Raw genomic sequence first — 15081 nt, 5'->3', positions numbered from 1 at the left:
CACACACACACACACACACAAACACAAACACAATCTTAATCAGGACGGACAATAACCTGCTGGGTAACATTTTATTCCAGCCTATACCCACCAACCTGCAAGGGCAGGGCTAGACATTAAACCACCTATTATGCATATTAAATCTACACTTTATCGTGATCAAAAATAGCCGACATGCGTGTGAGCTTGTAGATCTGCTATTTCCTGGGCGAAACTTGTAATTCTCACCTATAATGTCATGCTCAAATTTAGGGATGCAAGGCTGTTGAAAGTGGTTAAAAAAAGGCGTTTCCATCTGGGTGGAGCATTCTTCAACACAAAAGAATTCCAAAACACATACTGTATATACAAAGTGTACGAGTTGATGGGGTGTTGTCCCTCAGAGGAACGCACCATCATGACACACACGTTTGTCCTTTTGTGTGTTTGGGTGTTTATGACATGACTCACATGTCCTTCGATGTGACAGGAGACACTGATCGATCCATCCATCGACCTTCAACGCTTTCCCGCACCTGCAAATTCATAAACAAATATTAAAATAAAAAGCATTCAGCAAGTAATGCACTCAGTAAAGTGCACACCTCTGTCATGGAAGTAACATCTCAAAAAATAAATAAAGATCCTTAGGGTTAATATGATAAGCTATAGTGATGAAACATTATTCATGCGTAAGGGCCAGCAGATTATATGTGTCCCACTCCCTGCATGTGCTGCCTTTGTGCATCAGTCAGTTTTAATTTCGTTTTTCAGTTTGACATTTGATTTCAGTTTAGATAGATTAACAAGTTAGTTTTAGTTATAGTTTTGACTAGTTTTAGTCTTAGTTTTGGTATAATAAGGAAAGCTTTGATTTATAGAAAATGAAAAGGTTAGGATGAAATAATGCATGACATGACAGGTATGATGTTCTAAAAACTAAAACAAAGATGATTTGATTTGACAAACAATTCTATTTAGTTTGACTTTGTTTTAGTTTTAGTCAGTTTTACATTGTTCGTTTAATTTAGTTTAATTTTACTTGTATTACATGATATATGACTTCACTTATAGCATCGCCAGACAATTGTCTGCACATTAACCTGTCAGGCAGAATATTTACTGCACATAGATGCCTGATCCGGTGTATTCAGAAAAAAATTGGCACGTGTTTTATGGGTGTGTATTGCCAGCAGGCGATCAGGGGTGTGGGTGTCTGGGTGACACCCACACCCCTGACACAAAACTTTCTCAAACCAGGAAGGCATCATCATCTGACAATACAAGGCAGCAGAAATGGACGGTTTACAGTCTGGAGTCAACAGCATGATTGAAAAAGCTGGTGAGATATAAATGGCTATTATTCCCTTATTATTCCGTGTGTGTGTGTGTGTGTGTGTGTGTGTGTGACTGTCATTAAAAGATCTATACAAAAAAAGATAAAAACCTATAATTGTGACAGAACCTATAGCTTATGTGATTTTCCACTCTACACGTCAGTTTATTTTAACTCAAGTGTAAAGATGGACTAAAATTAGGTTTTAAGTTTCATTATCAGATCAGACAGTGCATTGAGAGATGATGCCTTTTTCTCAATACAGCCGACGCAGCGAAAGACAAGGCTTGCGAGTTCCTCGGAGGAAAGAAGGAGGAAAACGCAGCAGAAGGTGATTTGATTTTAGCTGTTGCACCAGAATGACCCTGGCACTTAAAACTTTCCAACTGGTTTGACTTATCTGTCCCACAGAATAACATATTTATATACTTGGCCCTGGTTTTTAGTTTATTTCAAAATCTTACCTGTCTAGTCAGATGTTTTTCTTTTTTTTTTACCAGAAGTGGTGTAAAAATATCAGTATGGCAAAGAAGAAATACTCTGTTACAAGTAAAAGTCTGGGTAATAAAAATGTACTTGAGTAAAAGTACAAAAGTATTGACGTCAAAATATACTTAGCGTATCAAAAGTAAAAGTACTCAGAATTAACCTTTTCACAAGTTATGTCTAAAATGTGTAAAAAATATATTTTGAAAATACAGAGTACATGTACTTGGTTATGTTTTTACCAACATGACTACTGTGTTGCTGGTAAATAGTGGGCAATAAAGCTTTGTGAATCTGGGAGAGTGCTGTTATTTCAAGGTTCAAGGTTGTACTTTTTTGTTTGGCTTCCTTCCTTTCCAATGTGGCTAAGTTGTCCTCCTGTCCTCCCCAGGTATCGGGGACAAGATCTCTGGAGCGCTGGGGGACGCAGTAGCTGGTGCGGCAGCGGACAAGGCAGCTGACAGCACGGTGGACAGCCTCGTGAGCTTCGGGAGTTCATTGTTTAAATGATGTCCAATCCCTCATCATTACCTGTTGTATGGTTAAATAGAAAGTGACATGTATGCGAATAAAAATGAAGAAATAATAATCACAAGGCTGCATTTGTCATGGATTTTGTAGGCTTTTTTAGTGGTCTTCATCAACAACAAAAATGTAATAAAAATGTTCCCCTTCCAAAGCAATTTCCATACACCCAGGGGTCTTCAACAATGTCAGGCCAAGGACCCCTTAGTTGAGAGATGGAGCAGGGACCCCCATAACCTTGTCATATATAGATTCCATTTCGTTTCATTGTTTGACAGCACAATCATCAGTGTATTTTGGATTCATGTCAATTTGTGTTTTCAGATATTTAACCACTTGAACTGTCAATACTTCTCCCCCCTACACCAAACCTCTTTGCCGAAAATATCCGAACTACAAGCTCACAACGCCTCGCGCTGCGAGGCATTGAGCTTGTAGATCGGCTATTTTCTGCAAACATTCTCAGAATCTGCAAGAATCTGGCTAAAAAATAGATTTAAATGTTTTCTTTCTATCACACAAAGATTTGGAGGTAGTAACTCTGTGGAGCCCCTGTTGAAGACCCTTGACTCAAGTCGCATTGAAGACCTTCTCGATGGTGTTGATGTAGTTAGTATACAACAGTGCTTAAGGGGTTAAACTGTCAGTCTGTCTTAAACTATTTAATGAGAAATGTCAAAAGGTGCCAGCAAGTACACAAACTCCCTAGATGGTCTTTGAGGTCCCTTTCTATTGAATATAATTTAATGACTATTGTTTCTCATTCGCCAAAGCGCGCACACAGTAAAAGCTGTTGAGTCACCTAAGGCCAGGGATGGGTTCTCACCTCTCATTCCAACTGCTTGTTAAAACAGGTTTGATATTTGTTTGATTTGCAGAAATGTTGCAGGAACACAGACATACCCTGGCAGATCTCTGAGTGGCGTTAGGCCAGTCCTATTGCCAAAATAAAAGCCTGGGTTTCTGAGGTTAGGCCAGTCTCAAGTGGATAATGTCCTTTTCAGAACGATCTAAATAAAGACAGACTTGTTTGACAGTACTGTTAATGTGTAGCGTTGTGTTGGATTCGTGGACCTGGGGCCGACAGGCCCGTTCAGGCATCCATCTCTGCATATTGATAAGAATAAATATGAGCCGTGCACTTGCCGGAAGGTTGCTGGTTTGAGTCCCCGGACGGGTACAAAAAAAACATCTGGGTGAGGAAGTGAATGGTCACCACTCTCCCCCACAACACCACAGAAGTTCCCTTGAGGAAGGCACTCGAACCCCAAATTGCTCCACTGGAGCTGCTCAGTGGCCAATATTATCAATTTCTAGCCTGGGTACCAGCCTGCTACGTTCAGTGGATTTGTTTTGTCTCAGTAGCAGTATTCTTCTTTGAAAGCGATAATTGCCAACAGAGAGAGAAAAGCATGGAATGAGTGGAGCTGGCTGATGACGTAGCTACCTTAACTCTAATCTGATTTGTTGGAACAACATCCAATCGGCAACGACGTTGCCTATACGTAACAGGTGGCGTTCGGTAATACAAGTCAAATGGGAGGCAAAACCCATCATATACAGTATGTGGCAAAGCCAATCCACTGTAGTGCAGAAAGCTGGTACACAGGCTAATCAATTCCCAGGGTTTAATCTGTCTGTCTACGTGCTGAAAATGAGACAGATACCAGGAGACATGTTTTAACATGGCTATGTAAATACGAAATCTGGGGACAATGTAAGCTGGTTGTCCATGGATTTACTGTAATATCAATGTCTGCATTACAAATGATCTGATACAAGACACATCAGAGCATCCTTTTCTCTGTCCGCATGCTTACCATGTATTATGATAAATAAAAAATACAAATAAGAGCAATTGATGAGCAACAACTCAACCGAACATGGATATCTGTCTCTTTATTGAATCAGTTAGTGAGAACACAATTAGCTGCAGATGAACCGTTGTTGAAATTCTTATTTTGAAATAAGGAAGAAACCTATGCCTGCTTGTTGTATTATATTCCCATCACCAACATTCTCCTTTCCCCAGGTCCTGGGGAGGCTTTAACTGCAAACTGATGCAGTGTACAGTAGGTCCAGTCTTCAACAATTCCAAGACCTTTGACTTCTCTAGACCAGTGGTTCTCAACCTGCGAGTTGGAACTTGGGACCCCCAGGCGTAGGGTGGGGGGTCTCCAGTTCAACTATGATTATTTTGGGGGTCGCGGCTTGAAAAGGTTGAGAACCACTGCTCTAGACTAGAGTGATGTCTAGTGACACAGAAGTTTGCTGTCCCCTGCTGCTCAAAAGGATGCATTGCAGGTTAAAACTATTCTAAACAGTTCGTTTTCCAACTGTCATAGCTCACAACATTTATGAGTACAACATTGTAACAAGGAAAGAGAAATGAGGGAAAAGTATAGTTGATGGATGATGGGGTCAAAGTTTGCTGGGTGGTTCCTCCGTGGAGATCGTTTAACCACTTGAACCCTAGGCCACGTTTTACACGGCAACGATCGGAACAGAAAACGACAATGTACTGGTGCGCTCTCACTTTTCTTTCTGTGTTTACACACAGAGACATCGAAGTAGTCTCAAACAGAAATAAGGAATACGTAGCACAGCCAAACAGTGGAGGGGACAGGCGGATGTGCAGGTCTACTCCAGCACCACCTTCTGCCTCCAGGGCTGCTTTTAGTTTCTCTGCCTCCTCTTTGGAAACATTGGCCCGGATCTCCTGCGGAAGAGCCTCTACCAGCTTCTTAGCCTGCACTAGATTCAAGCCTTGGATGCAGTTCTTCACTTCTTTTATGAGCAGATCTACAAGCCCACCATGATTATATCGCTTTTTTGGGAATGTTTTTTGAAAATGTTTTGAAATAAGAATAATCAAAAACAAAATGTAAGAAAACCAAAAATGAAGGGACCCATAAAAATTGTCTGTGAGCCACAAATGGATCCTGACTCACTGTTTGGGAAACAGTTGGCCTAACGCACATGACATCAGATGTTTTGTCTGATATTTTATTTTGCAGTTTTCTCTAGAGACTGTTCGACCAGAGTCTCCCAGTGGTTTATACTATGACCGCTCCTTTCTTCCTCTACAGCAAAACTTGGTGACCGGGAGCGACATTTAATCTTGCCAGAAATAGCGGACTTTTCACCCCAGAATATTGACACTAGGGTTCAAGTGGTTAAAGTGCCATCCTCTAATTCAGGAAATACTGAGACTACAGTCGCAACGCTGGCAATGTCTGAATGAGTGTCTGTCTGTCAAACTCATGGCGTCTGCCTGGGAGCACAGCGTGCCACGATCTCTGCGATGTAGCTGTTTTTTTTGCCAACTAGCTCCGCCTTCATCCTCTTAAGCTCTGCCTTCACCTCGTCGTCGGTCATGGTGGCAGCAGGGAGTAGCTTGACTTTCTCCAGGAAGCTGTGTATCAGCGCCTCGCCCTCCTACAAGAAGAGAAACCAAAGATGGTTGATATTTGGGAAGATAAGCCATCCCAGTTGGAGCCACAAGGAACACAAATTCTACAATGGTCTGTAGTGGCTGCCAGCGTCTGACGGCAATTCTCACGAACGTCCTATGTTTACTGGCGCTATATCCCACGAGAGTGTGTTGCTGGGACAGAGAAAGGTTGATAATAATGTAGATTTTCTTAAATACATTTGCAAGGCACTCTGTATGAAAAAATAAAGGGTGGACCTCAACAAACCTGTTTGTTTGAGCGCCGTCTCTTGGCCTCAGGCTCCTCCTCCCTTTGGTCTGACTCCGCCCCCGCAGGCTCTTGGAACTCCTCCAGCTCGGCAGCCTTCTCCTTCGCCATGGCGACCACCGACGGCGGGAAGCTGGCCAGCTCGGCCACGTGGATCCCAAAGCTCTGATCACACACACCTGTGTGCACACACAAGCACAACAACACACCACTTTAGAGTTGTCATGTTTGCGATTCTGTTTTTTTCTTCCCTCATTCATCTGTGTCGCACAAAAACAGACGTGATGTGACGCAGTCTGCTCTTTTTTTAATCTACGTAAAATCTCTTTGCCAAATATAGCCGTTCCACAAGCTCACAACATGTCGCGTTTGCAACACGTTGTGAGCTTGTGGATTGGCTATTTGTTGGCGAATGTTTACCCCCAAGAATAGGGATGCAATCTCTCAAGCAGTTTAACCCATTAAACTGCTATCTGCTATTCAAAAAATAGCAGATATCCATTCCAGAACATGTGTGCAAATCTTTGAATATATGTCTTTTTAATGATTCTCTCACCCCATTTCCTGTCAGAATATATGTCTTTTTAAATCGATCATTTCTAACTAAAATCTTTGCTTCTGGGGGTCCCTGAAACAAAATATTGCGACGGGGGTCGGTGGCCAAATACATATAATTTTGGGTGTCCTTGACATGAAAATGCTTGGAGCACCACTGATAAAGAAACATAGGTTTTTCAGAAAACTGATAGGATTTAGAAGACATTTTTAGAAATGCAGCCCGTGGCTCAAGCTCCAGATTCCACCCACCTGGCCTGACCCTGTACAGCATGGTGATGTTGTCCTTGGTGGTGAGGGCGGTGACGTGCAGGTTGTGCACGCTGGGCTGCTGAGTGGCCAGCGCCGTCAGCTCGTGGAAGTGGGTGGCGAACAGACAGAAGCAGCTGATCTTGGAGGCGATGTGCTCGCTGATGGCCCAGGCCAGGCCGAAGCCGTCGTAGGTGGACGTGCCCCTGCCCAGCTCGTCGATTATGATGAGAGACTTCTCCGTAGCGGACCTGGAAGCAAAGGATTGCTTTTAGTCATAAATGTGGAGATTTATCCAGATATTGTATAATTATAACTACAAATTAGTATTTTTGTATCCATTATTTTATGCGTATAAATATATATACAACAGAAAGATCTGAGACGGAGACATAATACTGAAATGCAAACCAAGATAGAGTTCCTCCTACTACTATGCCACCCTGCCCAATGTATAAAGCAACACAAATATAGGGATATTTATTGGTATTAATTACTATTACATCGTTATTACATCCCTATTTTTGGCATATTAGTAAGCTAAAATGTTTTTTTTTCCCCTTCTTTTTATTTTAAAGCTACACGCTATTATTGCCATTTCTGAAATAGGGCTTAAGTCGTTAAAGGTGGACTATGTTTTCTGAAAAACTTATAGTGTGTGCAGACATTGCCCTTTTTATTCACTGTGTGTGTGTGTGTACCTTAGAATGGTAGCCGTCTCCAGCATCTCGGACATGAAGGTGGACACTCCTTTGATCTGACTGTCCCCTGCTCCCACTCTGGCCAGCACGCTGTCAATCACACTCAGCTCCGCCTTCTCGCACGGCACAAAGCAGCCAATCTGAGCCATCAGAGAGATCACGCCCACTTGGCGGATGAAGGTGGACTTTCCGCCCATATTTGGACCTAAAGGGCGTGGCCAGAGGCTGGGCGTTAGTGACCATTTTGAGAATGGCATGAGTTTGCCTGATGGCAATGTCTGATGGCATATTTCTGTGGGAACATGTCTGACATATTGCTTGTATTACCATATATCTGTGTATTAGAACGCAGTGTATGTGTATACTCTATATAATATACATATGTTTTTCATATACATGTATCTGACCTGAAACAAATCAACTAAAGTCAAAGCCTCTGTACACCTACAGAGATTTCTCACGATTGAAAATATTTGTTAGGTCTGGCTTCCCAATCTGGGATTTGCCGCGTTTCCTAAACAATGAGCCCACCATGGAGAATTATGTTGTGGTATTATCATTCTAAATCTAGGTTGTTGCTGTTCTACAACATTCATTCTATTGCTACTTTGGCACATTCTAAAACGAATTGTAAAAAATGACTGAAATGGTAAATAAAATAACTTTAATCCATGCACCTGTGATGATGTAGAAGCTCTTCTCTCCCTGGGTGAAGCTGATGTCGTTGGGAATGAAGGCGGTGTCCGCGTCCGTCTCCATGCAGGGGTGTCTGGACTGGTGGAGCTCCAGACGCCTGCTGCCACCCTCCTCCAGGAGGGTGGGCCTGACGAAAGGCACCGGGGCCGAGACAGACGCCACCGCGAAGCTGACCACGGCATCCAGCTGGGCCACCACGTCGCTCAGAGTCTGGAGAGGATCCACGTAGCCTGGCGGTGGTTTGGAGAAGCACAGGTTGAGAGAGATGAAATGTTTTGATTTGGTTCGTAAGACGACGAGCAGCGGGCGAAAAAAGATTCTCACCCGAGGCGATGCTGATGATCTCTTTGACGATGGCGTTCTGAGCTTCCTCGTACTCCTCTCTGCTCTTTGTGTACTCCTCGTTCAGAGCGCTCAGCTTACTGTGTTGGAAGGTGCACACATGAACACACACACACACACACACACAGAAACAGACATGGTCAGAGTGTGCCATTGGGCTGTTTTGCAGGAGCGGGTGATACAGACCGGTTCAACAATGTATTGTTGATTGGAGACGGGTGGAAAATACAACAAGTAGTCAACTGTTTCCATCTTTAAGACGGGTGTGTTCAAAGCAAAGTGATAACCCCCCCCCCAAAAAAGAGCAAATTGTGATTGACAAACCAGACGTTCATGGTCCAAGGACAGGTGTGTTGTGTGTTCTTACAGACCTGTTGGTGAAGCGCACTCCGTTCTTCTGCACGTCCAGCGTGGTGAACTTCTTGTTGTTCCGCAGGCCCTTCTCCTCCTTACAGGTCACCCTCAGGTAAAAACCCAGCATGGCATTGGACTCCAGCTTCACCGTCTTCCCTGCATCCAGTCCTGATCACACACATTCACACAAAAACAGTTCTCACATGCTACACGGTGTTATGATAACCACATGAAACCTAGCATCCAATTGTCTCACATTGTGAGCTGGTAGAGCTGCTATTTTCAGCAAAGATATTTAGAAGTATATAGGGTTTATAGTGGAACATCTAGAAAGTAACATGAAGTTATTTGATCAATCAATGACATCTTGGCAAATAACTAATCCATGCACATCTAAGCACCCAGATAAAAACCCGGGTTTTGGCAAACGTATCCACCCCTCAACAGAATCTCGCCCATTGCTAAGGGAGATATTACCCATCTGGTCTACACAGTCATACAGTACAGCATAAATGCTCAACACTCGAATTGTGTGTTATACCCAGTTCTCGTGCTGCGCTGTTCAGGACTGCCTTCATGCTACTCTCCAGGGAGTCCATGTTCTCTCTCAGCTCACTTAACGCCGGGTCAAAGGAGGCCTTGACCAGGAACTCATGGTGGTCCACCTACACACACATACACAAAGTTAAGCATAGTGTACATAAAGTAACTGCAGCTCCACACTAAATTGGGAACTAATACTCAAATAAATGTATTTATATTTTTTTTATTAATCGCCCCCACACATTTTCATCAAGCTTGTTGAGCAGCCCTTCAACAGCGATTCTGCAGCAATGCATCTGCCAATGCTTGGGTATTTTGTAGCTTTCGTAGCAGAAACGTGAACGCAGCATGCCACCCGATTTGTACAATGTTGCGAGCTTGTAGATCTGCCATTTCTGGTGCATGACACCAGCTTGCAAAAATGTAAAGCTCAGGCTTTATAAGATCAATAATAATAATTCTGGTAGATATGAGTCTCAGTCAGACTGACCTGGTTCATATCCAGAGTGGTCTCTATCATCTCTTGGTACTTGACAAAGTCATTCAGCAGGTCTCTGAAAGGAGACAGGAACACTGCCTCCATCAGTGCCCCGTAGCTGCCTGCAACACACAAACACAAACAAACAGCTTTGTCATAATGTCTGTTACCGAGATGACTGTGACTAAATGGTGGACTTTGCAGATATTCTCTCCTGCTCTCTAGTCTAGATAATGGAAAAGCAATGCGTTTCACTGAGTTTTATGTAGGCTGGCGGTGACTTCATAACTAATATAATATTGCACATACTTTAGATAAACACTCTTAGGTGACGGACGGTATCTATGTAAACATGAGTGAAAAGTTATTATACGCGTACCAGAGTATCTCTCCAGGGCGGTGACGAGGCCAGGGATGTGGCCCACAGCTTGGTATACGCGGTAGCAGTCCTGCAGCGTGGCCGTGCGCCGGTGGAGCTTCTTGGACAAGCGGTGGAGGTCGGGGAAGCGCCTCAGCAGGTCGTCCTGGCAGGTCTGCCTCAGCTCAGAGTCGCACACAAAGCTCTCCACCAGGTCGAGCCTGCGCACAAACACACACACATTTACACAGAAAGCTTTTTGAGCGGTGGTAGACCACTCCATAGCATGGCCGTGTGTGTATCCGTGTATGTATGTATGTATGTATGTATGTATGTATGTATGTATGTATGTGTATGTGGGTCTGTAGCCTGAGGAATGTGTAGCCTGAGTACCACTGAGTGACCAGAGAGGGTGCTGTCGAGTCTAGCCTGAGCATCAACTGCAATACGCGCACACATGCACCCACGCACGCACAGACGCACGCGAGTGCACACACGCACACACACACACACACCTGGGTGAGCAACACACACACAACCTATCTCTCTCTCTCTCTCACACACACACACACACACACGCACGCACGCACGCACCCACCCACCCAACCACCCACCCACACACACACACACACAGTTGAGCAACCTTGCAATGCATTTTACCCATATACCTCAACCCCTGCTCCACTCACCCAGCAGTGCACAGCCTCCACCGCTCAGTTCACACAGGTGTGATTTTTCAAGAGCTGAACAAACATGTTATGAGCCTTTAGATCAGATCTCAGGCTGAGTCTAAGGTACTCAGGTTTCAGCCCAACAGCAATGATATGAAAGATAAAAAGTGTTTAAATACAGTTGACTAGCCTAATTTACTGTGTATTCACATTAAAACAAAGCACCTTACAAAAACAGAAGGGAAAATGCATTAATGCCACATTTTAATTGCGTGCTGTTACCTTTCCTCTATCTTGGCCTTGTCCATCAGCGGTTGCTTGATCCACTGGTTGACCAATCGCTGGCCCTGTGGTGTTCGGCACTTGTTCAACAGGCCAGCCAATGAATGGGCTCCAGTCGTGTCATCAGGTGAACCCTGTGGAAGAACAAATCAGATCCAAAATGTCACAGAGGAAACCAGGTGAGGTATTGTTGTTGAAAGGAGTACAAATAAAATGTTATGTAGGAAATAAAATGGGATTTTTAATCGAGCCGTGACCCCATAATAATTGGTCTGTGACCCAAACGTAGGTCCCGACCCACTGTTTGGGAAACAGTGGCGTACAGGATGTGAGGTCATATTGTAGGTGTGAGACTGGCTCTGACCTGGAAGAGGTTGAGGGCCAGCACAGCGGCGTTGTCCAGCCTCATGTACTGTCCCAGGTCCAGGGGGGTCAGCTTAAAGGAGTTGAAGTTAGTCTCATCAGACAGCAGGTCCAAGAAGCGCACCACAGCCGCCAAGCATGACATAGACACCTGCACACACGACGAGAACACAAAACATATTTTTTATCACAACTTCTATTAGTTTCTGGGCTGCATTTCACAATGTTTTGTCTCTGCGTTCCAGTAGAGGGCAGACAATGCATCAACAGAACATCAATCAATAATCATCGTAATAAATAAATAAAACTGATTCAGAGCGTGTAATAATTTCTATTTACGACTTATCAAACGTACCAAAATGTGATTGCTTGTCTTTGTTCTATATCTTTGGGGGGCATTTCTGCTTTATTTCTCATAGTGGCGTGATAGTGATGTTTGAGCTTTTAATTTGGACAATTTGCTGGATCATATTGCTTATGACCACCACTGTTTTTATATCGCTTCGTTTCTACCGCATTCCCGATCTACACGCCCACAGCGTGACGTATCGTCAGTGTGTAGACAGGCTATTTTCGCTGCATGACACCTATTTTACATTGAAGTAGAAATAAGACTTAAGTGTCACAGTCGTTGTTTACAAAAACAGAGAACAACCGGGTGCTCAGTGGAGATAAAAAACGTTTTAAAAGGTAAATGGTGCTGCCAGGATCAGTGGGAAAATGCTGTTAAAAAAGGACGAGGGGATCCGAGCACTCAAAGTCAGGAGGAGAGGAACTTAAAGTTAAAACAAAGTTTATTTATTTAAAACCAACGACCTACATGGTCTTCTTCAGGGCAATGCAGTCGTTTTACCTGTTTGTCTAACTCAGGCAGTGTGCTGCTTGCCACGGTTTGTCCTTTCTTGGCTCTGAGCAGCCTGTTCAGGTCCTGCACCATGTCCTTGCTGTTAAACTCTGATTTCTTCCTGTCAGAGACCAGCATACCTCCACGCTGCACCACCTGCAGACACAGACATTGTATCATTACATTGTAGAAATACCTGACCCTTGACTGTTCACACTGGACCCAAAACAAAGAATCAATGAGCTGGAGGAGGTTATGTATTTGTGCCATGTTCCTGCTAACCTCCCTGACAGAAACAACACAAGCCCAGATTCAAGATTTGTCAGGCAGAAATCAGCTTTTCTTTACTTTTTTAAAATGTTATAAATCAGTGCTAATGAACACCCTTATGCCTGTTGATTGGGTTTTACAAATATTGAACCATTGAAAAGTATTAAAAAGCGCTTCTGACTAAACCTAAAAAAAAAGTTAATATTTTGGACATAGCTGGTTTCTGACCGACAGCAGACATATACAAGTACACACTGTATTACCTCTCGTAACTTGGCACCATCACTGTTGCCGTCTCCCTGGGCTAGCAGACACTCCTTGGGGCTGATCTGTACCAGCAGGGACTCCAGATTGCAGAAGGTCTCGCTGTCTGGGAACTCACACACTCCCATGGTCCTCTGGGCCGCGTCCACATAGCCCACGCCCACCGTGCGGTGTCCGTCTGCCCCAGTAGCTAGACGCACGGCTACCACGCCGGCACAGCCCTCCGCCCCCACTCCACTCCCGAACAGAATCTCCTCAAACTGAGTCAAGTTCCCCGGGGACGCCTGGAGATTGGAACACACGTGAAAGAACATGAGCACCGGCACTGTGACAACTAGCCCTATTCACGGCCCGCCCACTCAGCAAATGTCTCAGCAACTTCCTGGTGCTGACGTCATTTTAGAAGGGGAAACTATAACAGAAATAGCTGGAATAGCTGGCCAACAAATCATTATTTCGAACGGTAAAGTAAATTATAATGCTTTGTGTCTTTTACTATCTTGTGTTCTTGATCATGCTAGCCGTACTTTATACTTTACTATTCGGAAATTGCATTAAATTTGCGATTTCTGTGTTAACTCTATGGGCTTTTAGAAGGGTTTCCCCTTCAAAACGTGACTTCAGCACCAGGGGGATGCTGAGTGGGCGGGCCGTGAATAGGGCTAATTATTACGTAATCGCCAGATTGCAATTATTTGAGATTATTGTGCATAATCGCTAGAAATGTTTCCATTCATCTGTATAAATTCATCTGTTGTAACATTTTCAAACATCAAAAACAGATGAAAATGCAGTTCTACAAATATGCCATAGTACATTATTTTGATGATTTGTACCGGAGATTTTACTTCTTTGTATATTTAAGTTATTTGTCATATCTGCCCTGTGCAACTTTTGTTTACAAAACCTAAAAGCTAAACATAAAGCTAAAGTTGCAATAATCACAATTATTTGTATGACAATTGATCATCAAGTAAAATGATTCAGGGCCTACGAGGCACTGTCTGAATCATAACAGGAATGTCATTAATACACAGAACGGAACTGGTTTACCTTGTACTCAATCCTCCAGTCTTGCTCTTTGCTCTTGTTGCTGTGGTTCTTGTAGACCTCCACTCTGTACTGTCTCACCAGCAGTAGGTCTCTCACAAAGGCCTCAAAGTTCAGCTTGCTCAGGATCACACCCTCCAACTTGCGGCTCCCTGTCAACAAACGTGCAAGCATGAATAAACACATCAACACCTGCCGCAAACCATTGATTGGTTGAAGAATTTATTAGAAGGTTGCATAGGAAAAAGTATAGTTTCATGACAGTACAAATCACTGGTACAAGGTCAACTAGAAGGAGATCCTAGTAAGCTTTTCGTTTTATTTACACAGGAACCACTTTAGGCCTATTATATGAAGAATTTTAGCTTCTGTAATAGAGCATAGAATATTTTGATGAAAACATGCACATGTCACGCAAAGCATGAACACAAACAACACATCATGGATGAAAGTGATCCACTGTCTGCAGAAAAGCATGTACACATGAACATGTTTTGCAGAGTGCAGTGAACACAAACATGTCTTTGTCCACTTAAAACAACGTCCCACAAAGCCACTAGCATTATACCAGCACTATAATGTGCATGTAAATGACGTTGTGTAGACAGTCATTATTAAACACAGTATTAAATATTAAATATTTAGTGTGTAATATTAACGTGATCACACCTACCTGAGCCCAGATTCTTGATGACCGCGTTTGTTTTGAACACCTCCCTGGCGGCGAACACGGCGTCCTTGCCGTGCACGGTGTAGTAGTCGTTGCGGTCGAAGATCCTGAAGGTGGTGTCTGGCCTCTCCGGCATGGAGAAGTAGAAGTTGAGGAAGCCATGCTCCGCTGCGCTGTCCATGGACATGTTCTGCTTGGGCTGCACCGCCATGCTGGAAACTCCCGCGAACTCCGATCGATCCGCGCCAGGCAGGGGGACGCCGGAAATGACGTCCTAGTGAGAAGAATGAGCATAGAGTTGAGGCGACCTTTCGTTTCCCAACGGGTTTGAGCAGCGTGTATCTATTCTGCATCTAGCAAGACC

The 15081-nt window shown here is 43.7% G+C and overlaps 1 protein-coding gene across 1 annotated transcript; it reads right to left on the bottom strand.

Moving 5' to 3' along the window:
• Positions 1 to 4369: 4369 nt before the first annotated feature.
• On the bottom strand, positions 4370 to 14928 carry msh2 (mutS homolog 2 (E. coli); the record flags this gene model as incomplete). The annotated part of the gene is made up of 16 exons (XM_080748016.1): positions 4370 to 5764; positions 6028 to 6206; positions 6835 to 7082; positions 7533 to 7737; positions 8210 to 8458; positions 8553 to 8650; positions 8942 to 9092; positions 9466 to 9589; positions 9958 to 10067; positions 10325 to 10524; positions 11257 to 11390; positions 11621 to 11770; positions 12473 to 12619; positions 12997 to 13281; positions 14051 to 14199; positions 14721 to 14928. The coding sequence occupies 16 exons, from the start codon at positions 14926 to 14928 to the stop codon at positions 5588 to 5590; spliced, it is 2814 nt and encodes a 937-aa protein (XP_080604142.1). The 3' UTR covers positions 4370 to 5587.
• Positions 14929 to 15081: the final 153 nt, after the last annotated feature.

This window comes from Nannobrachium achirus (genome assembly GCF_963921795.1).
Source record: "Nannobrachium achirus genome assembly, chromosome: 18".
Lineage (NCBI taxonomy): Eukaryota > Metazoa > Chordata > Actinopteri > Myctophiformes > Myctophidae > Nannobrachium > Nannobrachium achirus.
The sequence above is the reverse complement of the archived record's forward strand: the minus strand, read 5'-3'. Positions and strand labels throughout refer to the sequence as shown.